Consider the following 19,302-nt stretch of genomic DNA (forward strand, 5'->3'; position numbering starts at 1 on the left):
GACGAGGCCACCATGGGAATGGACGAGGCCACCATGGGAATGGGACGAGGCACCATGGAATGGGACCACACCATGGGGAATGGCAAAGAACAAGAGGAGGCACACCATGGGAATGGGAAACGAGGCACACACCATGGGAATGGCAAGAGGCACACCATGGGAATGGCAAGAGGCACACCATGGGAATGGCAAGAGGCACACCATGGGAATGGGGAAGAGCAGTGTGTCAACAACATATCCTCAGAGTGGAGACCTTCTCAAAGAATGAACTGGAAACGACTACATAACTATCTATTATCTACTATTATATGCTATTAATAACATTATAGATAATGTGCTATTATCTACTCTCTATCCATGGTTAGGTTTAGTTAAGGTTACTTTAGGTTAGGTTACGTTTCATTTCCTTTCGTAACGTAAATATAATGTATTATTGACGATCATGTGGAAATGGAATTCAAAAACTGTTTCAGTGTGCCCACGAATTCCATTTACAGGAAACTAAATTCTTCAAGGAAAACGTTTTCAGCATATACCTCATATTTTAAACCAACGATTTATATTACATTAAAGTTATAACGTGAGAATAATCTCCGTTTACGACAAAAGTTCATTTACCACTGTTCAAGTAGACTATTACTGGAACTGTGATATGCTCTCAGACCAGGGCCTCACAGACCAGGTGCCTCACAGACCAGGTGCCTCACAGACCAGGGCCTCACAGACCAGGTGCCTCTCAGACTAGGTGCCTCTCAGACCAGGTGCCTCACAGACCAGGTGCCTCACAGACCAGGTGCCTCTCAGACCAGGTGCCTCACAGACCAGGTGCCTCACAGACCAGGTGCCTCACAGACCAGGTGCCTCACAGACCAGGGGCCTCTCAGACCAGGTGCCTCACAGACCAGGTGCCTCTCAGACCAGGTGCCTCACAGACCAGGTGCCTCACAGACCAGGTGCCTCACAGACCAGGTGCCTCTCAGACCAGGTGCCTCACAGACCAGGTGCCTCACAGACCAGGTGCCTCACAGACCAGGTGCCTCACAGACCAGGGGCCTCTCAGACCAGGTGCCTCACAGACCAGGGCCTCACAGACCAGGTGGCCTCACAGACCAGGTGCCTCTCAGACCAGGAGCCTCACAGACCAGGTGCCTCACAGACCAGGTGCCTCACAGACCAGGGGCCACACAGACCAGGTGCCTCACAGACCAGGTTGCCTCACAGACCAGGGGCCTCACAGACCAGGTGCCTCACAGACCAGGTGTCCTCACAGAACCAGGTGCCTCACAGACCAGTGCCTCACAGACCAGGGGCCTCTCAGACACAGGTGCCTCACAGACCAGGTGCCTCTCAGACCAGGGGCCTCACAGACCAGGTGCCTCACAGACCAGGTGCCTCACAGACCAGAGGCCTCACAGACCAGGTGCCTCTCAGACAGGGGCCTCACAGACCAGGGGCCTCTCAGACCAGGGCCTCACAGACCAGGTGCCTCACAGACCAGGTGCCTCACAGACCAGGGGCCTCACAGACCAGGTGCCTCTCAGACCAGGTGCCTCACAGACCAGGTGCCTCACAGACCAGGGGCCTCTCAGACCAGGGGCCTCACAGACCAGGTGCCTCACAGACCAGGTGCCTCACAGACCAGGTGCCTCACAGACCAGGTGCCTCACAGACCAGGGGCCTCACAGACCAGGTGCCTCTCAGACCAGGTGCCTCACAGACCAGGTGCCTCACAGACCAGGGGCCTCTCAGACCAGGGGCCTCACAGACCAGGTGCCTCACAGACCAGGTGCCTCACAGACCAGGGGCCTCACAGACCAGGTGCCTCTCAGACCAGGGGCCTCAGAGACCAGGTGCCTCACAGACCAGGTGCCTCACAGACCAGGGCCACACAGACCAGGTGCCTCACAGACCAGGGGCCACACAGACCAGGGGCCTCACAGACCAGGGGCCACACAGACCAGGGGCCACACAGACCAGGGGCCTCACAGACCAGGGGCCTCTCAGACCAGGGGCCTCACAGACCAGGTGCCTCACAGACCAGGTGCCTCACAGACCAGGGGCCTCACAGACCAGGTGCCTCTCAGACCAGGTGCCTCACAGACCAGGTGCCTCACAGACCAGGGGCCTCTCAGACCAGGGGCCTCACAGACCAGGTGCCTCACAGACCAGGTGCCTCACAGACCAGGTGCCTCACAGACCAGGGGCCTCACAGACCAGGTGCCTCTCAGACCAGGTGCCTCACAGACCAGGTGCCTCACAGACCAGGGGCCTCTCAGACCAGGGGCCTCACAGACCAGGTGCCTCACAGACCAGGTGCCTCACAGACCAGGGGCCTCACAGACCAGGTGCCTCTCAGACCAGGGGCCTCACAGACCAGGTGCCTCACAGACCAGGTGCCTCACAGACCAGGGGCCACACAGACCAGGTGCCTCACAGACCAGGGGCCACACAGACCAGGGGCCTCACAGACCAGGGGCCACACAGACCAGGGGCCTCAGAGACCAGGGGCCACACAGACCAGGGGCCTCACAGACCAGGGGCCACACAGACCAGGGGCCTCACAGACCAGGGGCCACACAGACCAGGGCCACACAGACCACGGGCCTCACAGACCAGGGGCCACACAGACCAGGGGCCACACAGACCAGGGGCCTCACAGACCAGGGGCCACACAGACCAGGGGCCTCACAGACCAGGGGCCTCACAGACCAGGGGCCACACAGACCAGGGGCCTCACAGACCAGGGGCCACACAGACAGGGGCCACACAGACCAGGGGCCTCACAGACCAGGGGCCTCACAGACCAGGGCCACATAGACCAGGGGCCACACAGACCAGGGGCCTCACACACCAGGGGCCCACCTGGCCCACCTGGCCCACCTGGCCCACCTGAAACCACAGTTGAGGAAGGAGCAGAGAGCCAACCCCCCCCCCCACCGTGCCCTACTTTATGATAATACAAACATCAATAATTAAGCAAACTCACTCACAGTAAAACTAATGAAAAAGGTTTCACTCTCCAGCTGACTCACCTGGGGTGGGGGGGTGGGGGAGTCCCAGTCACACACTAGTGCCAGTCACACACTAGTGCCAGACACACACTAGTGCCAGACACACACTAGTGCCAGTCACACACTAGTGCCAGACACACACTAGTGCCAGACACACACTAGTGCCAGACACACACTAGTGCCAGTCACACACTAGTGCCAGTCACACACTAGTGCCAGACACACACTAGTGCCAGACACACACTAGTGCCAGACACACACTAGTGCCAGACACACACTAGTGCCAGTCACACACTAGTGCCAGACACACACTAGTGCCAGACACACACTAGTGCCAGACACACACTAGTGCCAGACACACACTAGTGCCAGACACACACTAGTGCCAGACACACACTAGTGCCAGACACACACTAGTGCCAGACACACACTAGTGCCAGACACACACTAGTGCCAGACACACACTAGTGCCAGACACACACTAGTGGCAGTATCACCCTAGTGCCAGCCACACACTAGTGCCAGGCACACACTAGTGCCAGCCTCACTAGTGCCAGCCTCACACTAGTGCCAGTATCACCCTAGTGCCAGCCTCACACTAGTGTCAGACTCACACTAGTGCCAGCCTCACACTAGTGCCAGCCTCACACTAGTGTCAGCCTCATACTAGTGCCAGCCTCACACTAGTGTCAGCCTCACACTAGTGCCAGTCTCACACTAGTGCCAGTCTCACACTAGTGTCAGCCTCACACTAGTGCCAGCCTCACACTAGTGCCAGCGTCACACTAGTGCCAGCCTCACACTAGTGCCAGTCACACACTAGTGCCAGCCTCACACTAGTGCCAGCCACACCCTAGTGCCAGCCACACCCTAGTGCCAGCGTCACACTAGTGCCAGACACACCATAGTGCCAGCCACTCGCTAGTGCCAGCCTCACACTAGTGCCAGCGTCACCCTAGTGCCAGCGTCACACTAGTGCCAGCCACACACTAGTGCCAGCGTCACCCTAGTGCCAGACACACACTAGTGCCCGCGTCACACTAGTGCCAGCCTCACACTAGTGCCAGCCACACCCTAGTGCCAGCCACACCCTAGTGCCAGCGTCACACTAGTGCCAGACACACCATAGTGCCAGCCACTCGCTAGTGCCAGCCTCACACTAGGTGCCAGCGTCACCCTAGTGCCAGCGTCACACTAGTGCCAGCCACACACTAGTGCCAGCGTCACCCTAGTGCCAGACACACACTAGTGCCAGCGTCACCCCTAGTGCCAGCCACACACTAGTGCCAGCCACACACTAGTGCCAGCCTCACACTAGTGCCAGCCTCACACTAGTGCCAGCGTCACCCTAGTGCCAGCCTCACACTAGTGCCAGCGTCACACTAGTGCCAGACACACCATAGTGCCAGCCACACACTAGTGCCAGCCACACCCTAGTGCCAGCCACACCCTAGTGCCAGCCACACCCTAGTGCCAGCCTCACACTAGTGCCAGCCACACACTAGTGCCAGCCTCACCCTAGTGCCAGCCACACCCTAGTGCCAGGAACACCCTAGTGCCAGCCACACACTAGTGCCAACCACACCCTAGTGCCAGCCACACACTAGTGCCAGCCACACCCTAGTGCCAGCCACACCCTAGTGCCAGCCTCACCCTAGTACCAGCCTCACCCTAGTGCCAGCCACACATTAGTGCCAGCCACATCCTAGTGCCAGCCACACCCTAGTGCCAGCCACACCCTAGTGCTAGCCACACCCTAGTGCCAGCCTCACCCTAGTGCCAGCCTCATCCTAGTGCCAGCCACACCCTAGTGCCAGCCTCACCCTAGTGCCAGCCTCACCCTAGTGCCAGCCTCACACTAGTGCCAGCCACACCCTAGTGCCAGCCACACCCTAGTACCAGCCACACCCTAGTGCAAGCCACACCCTAGTGCCAGCCACACCCTAGTGCCAGCCTCACCCTAGTGGCAGCCACACCCTAGTGGCAGCCACACCCTAGTGCCAGCCACACCCTAGTGCTAGCCACACCCTAGTGCCAGCCACTCGCTAGTGCCAGCCTCACACTAGTGCCAGCGTCACCCTAGTGCCAGCGTCACACTAGTGCCAGCCACACACTAGTGCCAGCGTCACCCTAGTGCCAGACACACACTAGTGCCAGCGTCACACTAGTGCCAGCCTCACACTAGTGCCAGCCACACCCTAGTGCCAGCCACACCCTAGTGCCAGCGTCACACTAGTGCCAGACACACCATAGTGCCAGCCACTCGCTAGTGCCAGCCTCACACTAGTGCCAGCGTCACCCTAGTGCCAGCGTCACACTAGTGCCAGCCACACACTAGTGCCAGCGTCACCCTAGTGCCAGACACACACTAGTGCCAGCGTCACCCTAGTGCCAGCCACACACTAGTGCCAGCCACACACTAGTGCCAGCCTCACACTAGTGCCAGCCTCACACTAGTGCCAGCGTCACCCTAGTGCCAGCCTCACACTAGTGCCAGCGTCACACTAGTGCCAGACACACCATAGTGCCAGCCACACACTAGTGCCAGCCACACCCTAGTGCCAGCCACACCCTAGTGCCAGCCACACCCTAGTGCCAGCCTCACACTAGTGCCAGCCACACACTAGTGCCAGCCTCACCCTAGTGCCAGCCACACCCTAGTGCCAGCCACACCCTAGTGCCAGCCACACACTAGTGCCAGCCACACCCTAGTGCCAGCCACACACTAGTGCCAGCCACACCCTAGTGCCAGCCACACCCTAGTGCCAGCCTCACCCTAGTACCAGCCTCACCCTAGTGCCAGCCACACATTAGTGCCAGCCACATCCTAGTGCCAGCCACACCCTAGTGCCAGCCACACCCTAGTGCTAGCCACACCCTAGTGCCAGCCTCACCCTAGTGCCAGCCTCATCCTAGTGCCAGCCACACCCTAGTGCCAGCCTCACCCTAGTGCCAGCCTCACCCTAGTGCCAGCCTCACACTAGTGCCAGCCACACCCTAGTGCCAGCCACACCCTAGTACCAGCCACACCCTAGTGCAAGCCACACCCTAGTGCCAGCCACACCCTAGTGCCAGCCTCACCCTAGTGGCAGCCACACCCTAGTGCCAGCCACACCCTAGTGCCAGCCACACCCTAGTGCTAGCCACACCCTAGTGCCAGCCACACCCTAGTGCCAGCCACACACTAGTGCCAGCCACACCCTAGTGCCAGCCACACCCTAGTGCCAGCCACACCCTAGTTCCAGCCTCACCCTAGTGCCAGCCACACCCTAGTGCCAGCCACACCCTAGTGCCAGCCACACCCTAGTGCCAGCCACACCCTAGTGTCAGCCACACCCTAGTGCCAGCCACACCCTAGTGCCAGCCTCACCCTAGTGCCAGCCACACCCTAGTGCCAGCCTCACCCTAGTGCCAGCCACACCCTAGTGCCAGCCTCACCCTAGTGCCAGCCACACCCTAGTGCCAGCCACACCCTAGTGCCAGCCACACCCTAGTGCTAGCCTCACCCTAGTGCCAGCCACACACTAGTGCCAGCCTCACACTAGTGCCAGCCTCACCCTAGTGCCAGCCTCACCCTAGTGCCAGCCACACCCTAGTGCCAGCCACACCCTAGTGCCAGCCTCACCCTAGTGCCAGCCACACCCTAGTGCCAGCCTCACCCTAGTGCCAGCCACACCCTAGTGCCAGCCACACCCTAGTGCCAGCCCACACCCTAGTGCCAGCCTCACCCTAGTGCCAGCCTCACCCTAGTGCCAGCCTCACCCTAGTGCCAGCCTCACCCTAGTGCCAGCCACACCCTAGTGCCAGCCTCACCCTAGTGCCAGCCTCACCCTAGTGCCAGCCTCACCCTAGTGCCAGCCACACCCTAGTGCCAGCCACACCCTAGTGCCAGCCTCACCCTAGTGCCAGCCTCACCCTAGTGCCAGCCACACCCTAGTGCCAGCCTCACCCTAGTGCCAGCCTCACCCTAGTGCCAGCCTCACCCTAGTGCCAGCCTCACCCTAGTGCCAGCTACACCCTAGTGCCAGCCTCACCCTAGTGCCAGCCTCACCCTAGTGCCAGCCTCACCCTAGTGCCAGCCACACCCTAGTGCCAGCCTCACACTAGTGCCAGCCTCACCCTAGTGCCAGCCTCACCCTAGTGCCAGCCTCACCCTAGTGCCAGCCACACCCTAGTGCCAGCCTCACCCTAGTGCCAGCCTCACCCTAGCGTAACCCAACGCTCGTTTTCTCAACTGTTTATTAAAGGAAGCAAAAAAATTTAGAATATTAAGTAAGAATTACATGAATACATGAGGTAGGTGGAGCGAGGCGCCTGGAGGCTGGGTATGTATGTATGAATATTACACTCTAATGACCATGTATGTATACATTGTTAATTATGCTTATCATACATGCCACGAACTTGACAATATAATTATATGCACCGGACTTGAACTACGGTAAAATACTATGGTATTATACATATTATTTGGTTATGTATACATATATATGTATATATATATATATATATATATATATATATATATATATATATATATATATATATATATATATATATATATATGTCGTATCTAGTAGCCAGAACTCACTTCTCAGCCTACTATTCAAGGCCCGATTTGCCTAATAAGCCAAGTTTTCCTGAATTAATATATTTACTATAATATTTTTCTTATGAAATGATAAAGCAACCCTTTTCTCTATGTATGAGGTCAATTTTTTTTTATTGGAGTTAAAATTAACGTAGATATATGACCGAACCTAACCAACCCTACCTAACCTAACCTAACCTATATTTATAGGTAAGGTTAGGTTAGGTAGCCAAAAAAAGCTAGGTTAGGTTAGGTTAGGTAGGTTAGGTAGACGAAAAAACATTAATTCATGAAAACTTGGCTTATTAGGCAAATCGGGCCTTGAATAGTAGGCTGAGAAGTGCGTTCTGGCTATTAGGTACGACATATATATATATATATATATAAATATATATATATATATATATATATATATATATATATATATATATATATATATATATATATATATATATATGTATGTATGTCGTACCTAGTAGCCAGAACGCACTTCTCAGCCTACTATGCAAGGCCAAATTTGCCTAATAAGCCAAGTTTTCATGAATTGTTTTTCGACTACCTAACCTAACCTAACTTTTTCGGCTACCTAACCTAACCTAACTTTTTCGGCTACCTAACCTAACCTAACCTATAAAGATAGGTTAGGTTAGGTTAGGTAGGGTTGGTTAGGTTCGGTCATATATCTACGTTAATTTTAACTCCAATAAAAAAAATGACCTCATACATAATGAAATGGGTAGCTTTATCACTTCATAAGAAAAAAATTAGAGAAATTATATTAATTCAGGAAAACTTGGCTTATTAGGCAAATCGGGCCTTGTATACTAGGCCGAGAAGTGCGTTCTGGCTACTAGGTACGACATATATATATATATATATATATATATATATATATATATATATATATATATATATATATATATATATATATATTTATATATATATCTCCGATTTTATATCTACATTTGAGTGAGGTGGAAGGGGTGATGTGGCATTAACACAAGACAGAACAAGATGTGGCATTAATAGGGTATTAATTTCATCAACACAAGACAGAACACGAAACAATGGATATTGAATAGAAGTGTTTGTAGAAAGCCTGTTGGTCCATATTTCTTGATGCTTCTATATTGGAGCGGAGTCTTGAGGTGGGTAGAATATAGTTGTGAATATAGTTATATATATATATATATATATATATATATATATATATATATATATATATATATATATATATATATATATATATGTCGTACCTAGTTGCCAGAACGCTCTTCTCAGCCTACTATGCAAGGCCTGATTTGCCTAATAAGCCAAGTTTTCCTTAATTAATATATTTTCTCTAATTTTTTTCTTATGAAATGATAAAGCTACCCATTTCATTATGTATGAGGTAATTTTTTTTTATTGGAGTTAAAATTAACGTAGATATATGACCGAACCTAACCAACCCTACCTAACCTAACCTAACCTATCTTTATAGGTTAGGTTAGGTTAGGTAGCGGAAAAAGTTAGGTTAGGTTAGGTTAGGTAGGTTAGGTAGTCGAGAAACAATTAATTCATGAAAACTTGGCTTATTAGGCAAATCGGGCCTTGCATAGTAGGCTGAGAAGTGCGTTCTGGCTACTAGGTACGACATATATATATATATATATATATATATATATATATATATATATATATATATATATATATATATATATATATATATTATTTGATTATAAATATACATATACATGCATTTATTTAATTTTTTTAACGTTGAATTTGAGGTGCAGTATAGCATTAACTAGATGGGGTATCCGGCGGTGCCCGGGTCTCTCTGGTGGCAGATGTTCCCTACTTAATACTCCATCCTGGGGACATGTGCACGCACGCACACGCACACAGTGCACAGGAGGATACAAGATGACCTAGACAGACTGAATGAATGGTCCAACAAATGGCTGCTAAAGTTCAACCTAAGAGTAAATGCAAGGTCATGAAACTAGGCGGTGGAAACAGGAGGCCAGACAGAGGATACAGAATGGGAGATGAAGTGCTTCATGAAACGGACAGAGAGAAGGATCTGGGAGTTAATCTCTCACACAGGGTGAATAGGTGAATTTATCAATAAAATCGGAAACACTGAAATGGAATCGTGACGTATTTAGTATAGCGTGTGTTTCTCTTATGTGCAACAGATGGCGCTGTTTCTTAAGAAAAATGTTTTTACCTGTCACAGGTGTGGCATATATACTTATACTTTCGAAATGATTGGTATGGTAAACAACACACGTCAATTCCAACACAATGTCACACAAAATATGTTAAATCGAAATGAAAATAAATCGAAATCTATGAAAATTCAATTTATCAATGCAATCGGAAACACTGAAATGGAATCGTAAAATATTTAGTATAGCATTTGTTGCTATTACGTGCAACAGATGGCACTGTTTCTCAAAAAGACATGTCTTTACCTGTCACAGGTGTGGCATCTATATAGTAGGTATATAAAAACACGCGCCTATTCGAATGCAATGTTGTGTCAAATTTTCAAAGCAATCGGTAAAGAGGTTTCACAGATTTCCCTCACATGAAAAACAGTTTAAAAAAAAAAAAAAATTCCCGTCACAGACGTGACATGTATATAGTGTGTATATAAAAACCTGCTCGGATGTGAATGGAACGTTGTGTGGAAATTTCAACGCAATCGGTGAAGAACTTTCGGAGATTAGCGGTTATCAACAAACGAACATTGACATTTTTTTATAAAGATTATAAGTGTCCTGCCCTTATGTACACCCACACCTGTCACTGGTGTGGGAGTACATATGTGGTGTTACAACCACTCCACACACCTGCTCATGACGTCTCTCTAATATAATTTAGTAACAGGTGAAGGAGGAGGATGTTTGCTGGTCGACTGGCGAGAGATTCGTGAGTGTGGTGAGGCCAGGTGAGGCCAGGTGAGGCTAGGTGAGGCTAGGTGAGGGCAGGTGAGGCCAGGTGAGGCCAGGTGAGGCCAGGTGAGGCCAGGTGAGGCTAGGTGAGGCCAGGTGAGGCCAGGTGAGGCCAGGTGAGGCTAGGTGAGGCCAGGTGAGGCCAGGTGAGGCCAGGTGAGGCTAGGTGAGGCCAGGTGAGGCCAGGTGAGGCCAGGTGAGGCTAGGTGAGGCCAGGTGAGGCTAGGTGAGGCCAGGTGAGGCCAGGTGAGGCCAGGTGAGGCTAGGTGAGGCCAGGTGAGGCTAGGTGAGGCCAGGTGAGGCCAGGTGAGGCTAGGTGAGGCCAGGTGAGGCTAGGTGAGGCCAGGTGAGGCCAGGTGAGGCCAGGTAACACAGGCACTCAGTATAGTGTGGAGGAAGAGCTTGGACACGGGGGAGATACCAGATGCACTTAAAGTAGCAGACATAGCCCCGCTACACAAGGGAGGGAGCAAAGCATTGCCAAAGAATTATAGACCAGTTGCACTAACGTCCCACATAATAAAAGTATTTGAGAGAGTGATCAGAAGTCAGGTCACTAGATTCATGGAGACCAATGACCTTCACAACCCAGGCCAACATGGCTTTCGAGCGGGAAGATCATGCCTCTCACAGCTACTTGATCACTACGACAAAATCACTGAGGCATTAGAAGAAAACAGAATGGAGATGTGGTGTTCACAGACTTCACAAAGGCATTTCATAAATGTGACCATGGAGTGATAACACACAAAATGAGGTCAATGGGAATAACTGCTAAAATAGGACGCTTGATATTCAGTTTTCTGTTGAACAGAACACAAAGAGTAACGGTCAACCATATAAAATCGAGTCCAAGCGCAGTTAAAAGCTCTGTACCTCAGGGTACAGTCCTTGCACCACTGCTGTTCCTTATTCTCATATCAGATATAGACAAAAATACAAGTCACAGCTTCGTGTCATCCTTTGCAGATGACACAAAAATCAGCATGAAAATTACCTCTGTTGAAGACATTGAAAAACTACAAGCAGATATTAAGAAAGTTTTCGACTGGGCAGCAGAAAATAACATGATGTTTAACAGTGATAAATTCCTGGGGCCAGATTCACGAAGCAGTTACGCAAGTACTTACGAACGTGTACATCTTTCCTCAATCTTTCGCGGCTTTGGTTACATTTACTAAACAGTTTACAAGTATGAAAACTTGCCATTCAACTGTTGTTATTGTTATAAACAGCCTCCTGGTGCTTCGGAGCTCATTAACTGTTTAATAATTGTAAATAAAGCCGCCAAAGATTGAGAAAAGATAGACAGGATCGCAAGTGCTTGCGTAACTGCTTTGTGAATCTGGTTCCAGGTACTCAGGTACGGCAAAAATGAAAACCTTAAGCAAAATACAGGATACAAAACACAATCAAATGTGCCCATAGTAGGAAGTCCCCATGAGTCCCCACCAGTCACCACCAGTTACCACCAGTTACCACCAGTTACCACCAGTCATCACCAGTTACCACCAGTTACCACCAGTCATCACCAGTTACCACCAGTCACCACCAGTCATCACCAGTCCCCACCAGTCACCACCAGTCACTACCAGTCACCACCAGTCACTACCAGTCACTACCAGTCACCACCAGTCATCACCAGTTACCACCAGTCACCACCAGTCACCACCAGTCACCACCAGTCATCACCAGTTACCACCAGTCACCACCAGTCACCACCAGTCATCACCAGTTACCACCAGTCACCACCAGTCAACACCAGTCCCCACCAGTCACCACCAGTCACTACCAGTCACCACCAGTCACTACCAGTCACTACCAGTCACCACCAGTCAACACCAGTCACCACCAGTCATCACCAGTTACCACCAGTCACTACCAGTCACCACCAGTCATCACCAGTTACCACCAGTCACCACCAGTCACCACCAGTCACCACCAGTCATCACCAGTTACCACCAGTCACCACCAGTCAACACCAGTCCCCACCAGTCACCACCAGTCACCACCAGTCACTACCAGTCACCACCAGTCACTACCAGTCACCACCAGTCACCACCAGTCACTACCAGTCACCACCAGTCACCACCAGTCACTACCAGTCACCACCAGTCAACACCAGTCCCCACCAGTCACCACCAGTCAACACCAGTCACCACCAGTCACCACCAGTCATCACCAGTTACCACCAGTCACCACCAGTCACCACCAGTCACCACCAGTCATCACCAGTTACCACCAGTCATCACCAGTCCCCACCAGTCCCCACCAGTCCCCACCAGTCACTACCAGTCACCACCAGTCACCACCAGTCACCACCAGTCACCACCAGTCACCACCAGTCATCACCAGTTACCACCAGTCACCACCAGTCATCACCAGTCATCACCAGTCCCCACCAGTCCCCACCAGTCCCCACCAGTCATCACCAGTCACCACCAGTCACCACCAGTCACCACCAGTCACCACCAGTCCCCACCAGTCACCACCAGTCACCACCAGACACCACCAGTCCCCACCAGTCACCACCAGTCCCCACCAGTCACCACCAGACACCACCAGTCACCACCAGTCATCACCAGTCACCACCAGTCACCACCAGTCCCCCCCAGTCATCACCAGTCACCACCAGTCACCACCAGTCCCCACCAGTCCCCACCAGTCATCACCAGTCACCACCAGTCACCACCAGTCCCCACCAGTCACCACCAGTCCCCACCAGTCCCCACCAGTCACCACCAGACACCACCAGTCACCACCAGTCACCACCAGTCACCACCAGTCCCCACCAGTCCCCACCAGTCACCACCAGTCACCACCACCAGTCACCACCAGTCCTCCACCAGTCACCACCAGACACCACCAGTCACCACCAGTCACCACCAGTCCCCACCAGTCACCACCAGACACCACCAGTCATCACCAGTCACCACCAGTCACCACCAGTCCCCACCAGTCACCACCAGTCATCACCAGTCACCACCAGTCCCCACCAGTCCCCACCAGTCAACACCAGTCACCGGCCAGTCCCCACCAGTCACCACCAGTCCCCACCAGTCACCACCAGTCACCACCAGTCCCCACCAGTCACCACCAGTCCCCACCAGTCACCACCAGTCACCACCAGTCCCCACCAGTCACCACCACCAGTCACCACCAGTCACCACCAGTCCCCACCAGTCACCACCAGTCACCACCAGTCACCACCAGTCCCCACCAGTCACCACCAGTCACCACCAGTCACCACCAGTCATCACCAGTCACCACCAGTCATCACCAGTCCCCACCAGTCCCCACCAGTCACCACCAGTCCCCACCAGTCCCCACCAGTCACCACCAGTCCCCACCAGTCACCACCAGTCACCACCAGTCCCCACCAGTCACCACCAGTCACCACCAGTCACCACCAGTCACCACCACCAGTCACCACCAGTCACCACCAGTCCCCACCAGTCACCACCAGTCCCCACCAGTCACCACCAGTCACCACCAGTCCCCACCAGTCACCACCAGTCACCACCAGTCACCACCAGTCACCACCACCAGTCACCACCAGTCCTCCACCAGTCACCACCAGTCACCACCACCAGTCCCCACCAGTCACCACCAGTCACCACCAGTCACCACCAGTCACCACCAGTCACCACCAGTCACCACCAGTCCCCACCAGTCACCACCAGTCCCCACCAGTCACCACCAGTCACCACCAGTCACCACCAGTCACCACCAGTCCCCACCAGTCACCACCAGTCCCCACCAGTCACCACCAGTCCCCACCAGTCACCACCAGTCACCACCAGTCACCACCAGTCCCCACCAGACACCACCAGTCACCACCAGTCACCACCAGTCCCCACCAGACACCACCAGTCACCACCAGTCACCACCAGTCACCACCACCAGTCACCACCAGTCCTCCACCAGTCACCACCAGTCCCCACCAGACACCACCAGTCACCACCAGTCCCCACCAGTCACCACCAGTCACCACCAGTCCCCCACCAGTCACCACCAGTCACCACCAGTCCCCACCAGTCACCACCAGTCACCACCAGTCACCACCAGTCCCCACCAGTCACCACCAGTCACCACCAGTCCCCACCAGTCACCACCAGTCACCACCACCAGACACCACCAGTCCCCACCAGTCACCACCAGTCACCACCAGTCCCCACCAGTCACCACCAGTCACCACCACCAGTCACCACCAGTCCTCCACCAGTCACCACCAGTCACCACCAGTCCCCACCAGTCACCACCAGTCACCACCACCAGTCACCACCAGTCCTCCACCAGTCACCACCAGTCCCCACCAGTCACCACCAGTCACCACCAGTCACCACCAGTCACCACCACCAGACACCACCAGTCCCCACCAGTCACCACCAGTCACCACCAGTCCCCACCAGTCACCACCAGTCACCACCACCAGTCACCCCCAGTCCTCCACCAGTCACCACCAGTCACCACCAGTCCCCACCAGTCACCACCAGTCACCACCACCAGTCACCACCAGTCACCACCACCAGTCACCACCAGTCCTCCACCAGTCACCACCAGTCCCCACCAGACACCACCAGTCACCACCAGTCACCACCAGTCACCACCACCAGTCACCACCAGTCCTCCACCAGTCACCACCAGTCACCACCAGTCCCCACCAGTCACCACCAGTCATCACCAGTCACCACCAGTCACCACCAGTCATCACCAGTCACCACCAGTCACCACCAGTCATCACCAGTCACCACCAGTCACCACCAGTCCCCACCAGTCCCCACCAGTCACCACCAGTCACCACATAAGGGGCGGGAACACACAGGAAGTGCCAAACAGTGTTCCCAGTTTTTCACGAGCTAAGGAAAGAGAGTTTCCCCATGCTCAAATTTCTCTCTTTTTCCCGTCAGATTTCTGTTGCATCCCTGCACGCTGTGCCCTAGATCAATAGTGACACGGTCTGACACAGTCTGACTCAGTCTGACACAGTCTGACACAGTCTAACACAGTCTGACACAGTCTGACACAGTCTGACACAGTCTGACACAGGCTGACACAGTCTCACACAGTCTGACTCAGTCTGACACAGTCTGACACAGTCTAACACAGTCTGACACAGGCTGACACAGTCTGACACAGTCTGACTCAGTCTGACACAGTCTAACACAGTCTGACACAGGCTGACACAGTCTGACACAGTCTGACACAGTCTGACACAGTCTGACACAGTCTGACGCAGTCTGACACAGCCTGATACAGCCTGACACAGTCTGACACAGCCTGACACAGTTTGACACAGCCTGACACAGTCTGACACAGCCTGACACAGTTTGACACAGCCTGACACAGTCTGACGCAGTCTGACACAGCCTGATACAGCCTGACACAGTTTGACACAGTCTGACACAGTGTCACAGTACCGGGTACAGACACCACCAGACGCCAGGTACAGAAAGAAACTTTCTTTCATCTTATCAAACAAAATTCACAAAATTATGTAACTCTCCTGACAATTCATTAAACCAAAACATATTGTCTCTTCACCAATTCAAAATTCTTGTCAAAGGCTCAAAATACAAAATACACGTGATTGTATCTGTAATAAAATAGGAAAGTTATGGAATCGACTCGAACCCGTGTTCCTGGGAGCGTTCAGTGATGATCCTACTTCATCGCCTCACTGTTCCAGAAACGGGGCTGTTAATGCTACAGTTCAGCCTGTTAGGTAATTACAGATGACCACTTAAAAAGTACTTTTGTTCAAGGTGTTATAATCTTTTTTCTATCGCCATTAATTGGCCAATCTCCTGGAGGTACTTAGTAACACGTGTGGTAGTTAGGTGCTCTAAGTCTTCGGTTTTAAACACGATCAGAGCATCGTTGGTTTTATTCATGTATTTTTCATTTGAGGGAATCTTCGAAATCTCTTTAACGATTGCTTTGAAATTTTGACTCAACGTTGCATTCGAATAGGCGCATCTTTTTATATATCTACTATATACATGCCTCACCTGTGACAGGAAAAAAACGTTTTTTTTTTTTTTAAACAGCGCCATCTGTTGCACGTAAGGGCAACACACACTGTAATCTCCAAAAGTTTTTAACTGATTGCTTTGAAATTTTGACACAACGTTGCATTCGAATAGGTGCGTCTTTTTATATACCTACTATATAGATGCCTCACCTGTGACAAGTATAAACATGCGTTTTTGAAAAACAGCGCCATCTGTTGCACATAATGGCAACATGCACGCTATACTAAATATGTCACGGATTCCATTTCAATGTTTCCGATTGCATTGATAAATTAAATTTTCATAGATTTCTGTTTATTTTATTTTTTATTGAATTATTTTGTGTGACATTGTGTTGGAATTGAGCTGTGTTGTTTACCATACCGTTCATTTCATAAGTATAAGTATAGATGCCACACCTGTGACTGGGAAAACTATGCTTTTCATGAAAAACAGCATGCATGTATGTGCAACACACATGCTATACTAAATTTTTACGATTCCGATTCCATCGTCGGAGCACGGAGCAGCGACGTCAACGCCATCTGTGAGACCGCTCCCGAAGCCCCCCCCACAACATGGACGACGCCATCAAGTGGTGACAGGATTATACCAGCAAGAGGCGCAAGATTCCTGTCCTAGTCAGCTGGAGAGGTAGCTGTTGCTGACCTCTGGTGAGGTGGCGCCTAGAAAAGCAGCGCCATCTATTGTAGGAGGAGTTGCATGTCTATGTCAGAGTCCGTAAGTGATGTTTCCTAGTGTCCCATGTACTGACCAGTGTACTGGTGACGTGTCTGTATCCACAGAGGCGACGTAGGGCTGCTGTGGCACGAGGACAGTCAGTCTACCCAGGGCAGACTATTATCTCCACTCCATTCTGCTTTACGTGAGCAGTGAGCCGCCGCCGGAGAGGAACTGTGTAGTGTTCTGCTGTCTGCCTGTGAAGTGGCAGTGGCAGAATTCGGCGTACCCGGGACTGGCTTCACTCCCAGGTACCTATTTACTGTTAGGTAACAAGAGCATCAGGGTGAAAGAAACATTTTGCCCATTTGTCTCCGCCTCCACCGGGAATCGAACCCGGAACCTCAGGACTACGAATCCGAAGCTCTGTCCACCCAGCTGTCAGGCGCCTTGGCAGGTACTAATAATTTAATATTAAGTAGTAATAATAGTAGGTATTAATAGTTTAATAACTAGCACGTACTGCTACTTATTAAATAAAATTATGTGTGTGTGTACTCACCTATTTGTACTCACCTATTGGTGCCTGCCGGATCGGATTGTAGTTCTTGGACCCCGCTGTTCCAGCCCGTGATTGTCTACTGCTGTGACTCCTGGCGGGTTTCTCTGTCATACCTGCTTGTAAATGAAGCGTGTCTACTCACCTATTTGTGCTTGCGGGGGTTGAGCTTTGGCTCTTTGGTCCCGCCTCTCAACTGTCAATCAACAGGTGTACAGGTTCCTGAGGCTACTGGGCTCTATCATATCTACATTTAAAACTGTGTATGGAGTCAGCCTCCACCACATCACTGCCTAATGCATTCCATCCGTGCGTGTGTGTGTGTGTGTGCGCGTGTGCGTGTGTGTGTGTGCGTGTGCGTGTGCGTGTGTGCGTGTGCGTGTGCGTGTGCGTGTGTGTGTGTGTGTGTGTGCGTGTGTGTGTGTGTTTTACATATTTTTAAAGAGCAAAATAGTTTCCAATAATTTATATTGCTTCACAATACTGAGTTGAATTCAATTACGTGTTAATCCAGTGCAAGGCTCTACCGTGATATTTAAATAATAAATTAGTTTAGCTGAAATATACAATAAATATAGTTAATATTACATGATATAATTTTACATAAAATTAGTAATATATAATTACCTATAAGAAACATATAATTAATTATATGATCCCTGGCTCACTGTGAAGAATGATCTTGAGCCAATGTGGTTCATCTTAAATCAGAGCCAGTTGACAGATGCGTGTTATATATGATGCTGCTAGAGATGCTGGGAGGTGATGTCATCTCCCAGTCTGGGCCCAAGATGCCTCTTCACTTCCTGGTTCTTTTAACAACTATGTCTTAGCCAAACATTATAATACATAACATAATAACATATACATGCAGAAAATTGTAAGAGGCGTCAATGAAAAACATGAAATATGTATACTTAGCGTGTCTAATTTATGTATATTTAGTATGTATCGTGTAAATACGACATATTTATTTAGCCTGTATCCCAGTATCTTGGCTCAGGGTCAATGGAGGACCATCAGACTCTTGTGTGGACGGAGTCATCTGTATATTGACTACTGGTGTCAGCACCTGTGTCATAGTTCAGGTCCGTTAATGGTGGCACCTGTGTCATAGTTCAGGTCCGTTAATGGTGGCACCTGTGTCATAGTTCAGGTCCGTTAATGATGGCACCTGTGTCATAGTTCAGGTCCGTTAATGATGGCACCTGTGTCATAGTTCAGGTCCGTTAATGATGGCACCTGTGTCATAGTTCAGGTCCGTTAATGATGGCACCTGTGTCATAGTTCAGGTCCGTTAATGATGGCACCTGTGTCATAGTTCAGGTCCGTTAATGGTGGCACCTGTGTCATAGTTCAGGTCCGTTAATGATGGCACCTGTGTCATAGTTCAGGTCCCCATAATGATGGCACCTGTGTCATAGTTCAGGTCCGTTAATGATGGCACCTGTGTCATAGTTCAGGTCCCCATAATGATGGCACCTGTGTCATAGTTCATGTC

General features: G+C 51.2%; 1 protein-coding gene across 1 annotated transcript; it reads right to left on the reverse strand.

The window, feature by feature from the left end:
• Window positions 1-15,522: 15,522 nt before the first annotated feature.
• On the reverse strand, window positions 15,523-16,017 carry LOC138352019 (uncharacterized). The gene has a single exon (XM_069304191.1). It carries the CDS (start codon window positions 16,015-16,017, stop codon window positions 15,523-15,525), a length of 495 nt encoding a protein of 164 aa, XP_069160292.1.
• Between the last annotated feature and the right edge of the window lie 3,285 nt (window positions 16,018-19,302).

The sequence above is a fragment of the Procambarus clarkii genome, chromosome 52, assembly GCF_040958095.1.
Source record: "Procambarus clarkii isolate CNS0578487 chromosome 52, FALCON_Pclarkii_2.0, whole genome shotgun sequence".
Classification (NCBI taxonomy): domain Eukaryota; kingdom Metazoa; phylum Arthropoda; class Malacostraca; order Decapoda; family Cambaridae; genus Procambarus; species Procambarus clarkii.

Excerpts from the sequence above, each read along its gene's own strand:
- LOC138352019 (XM_069304191.1), bottom strand. The coding sequence starts at position 16,017 with ATGAAAGAAAGTTTCTTTCTGTACCTGGCGTCTGGTGGTGTCTGTACC.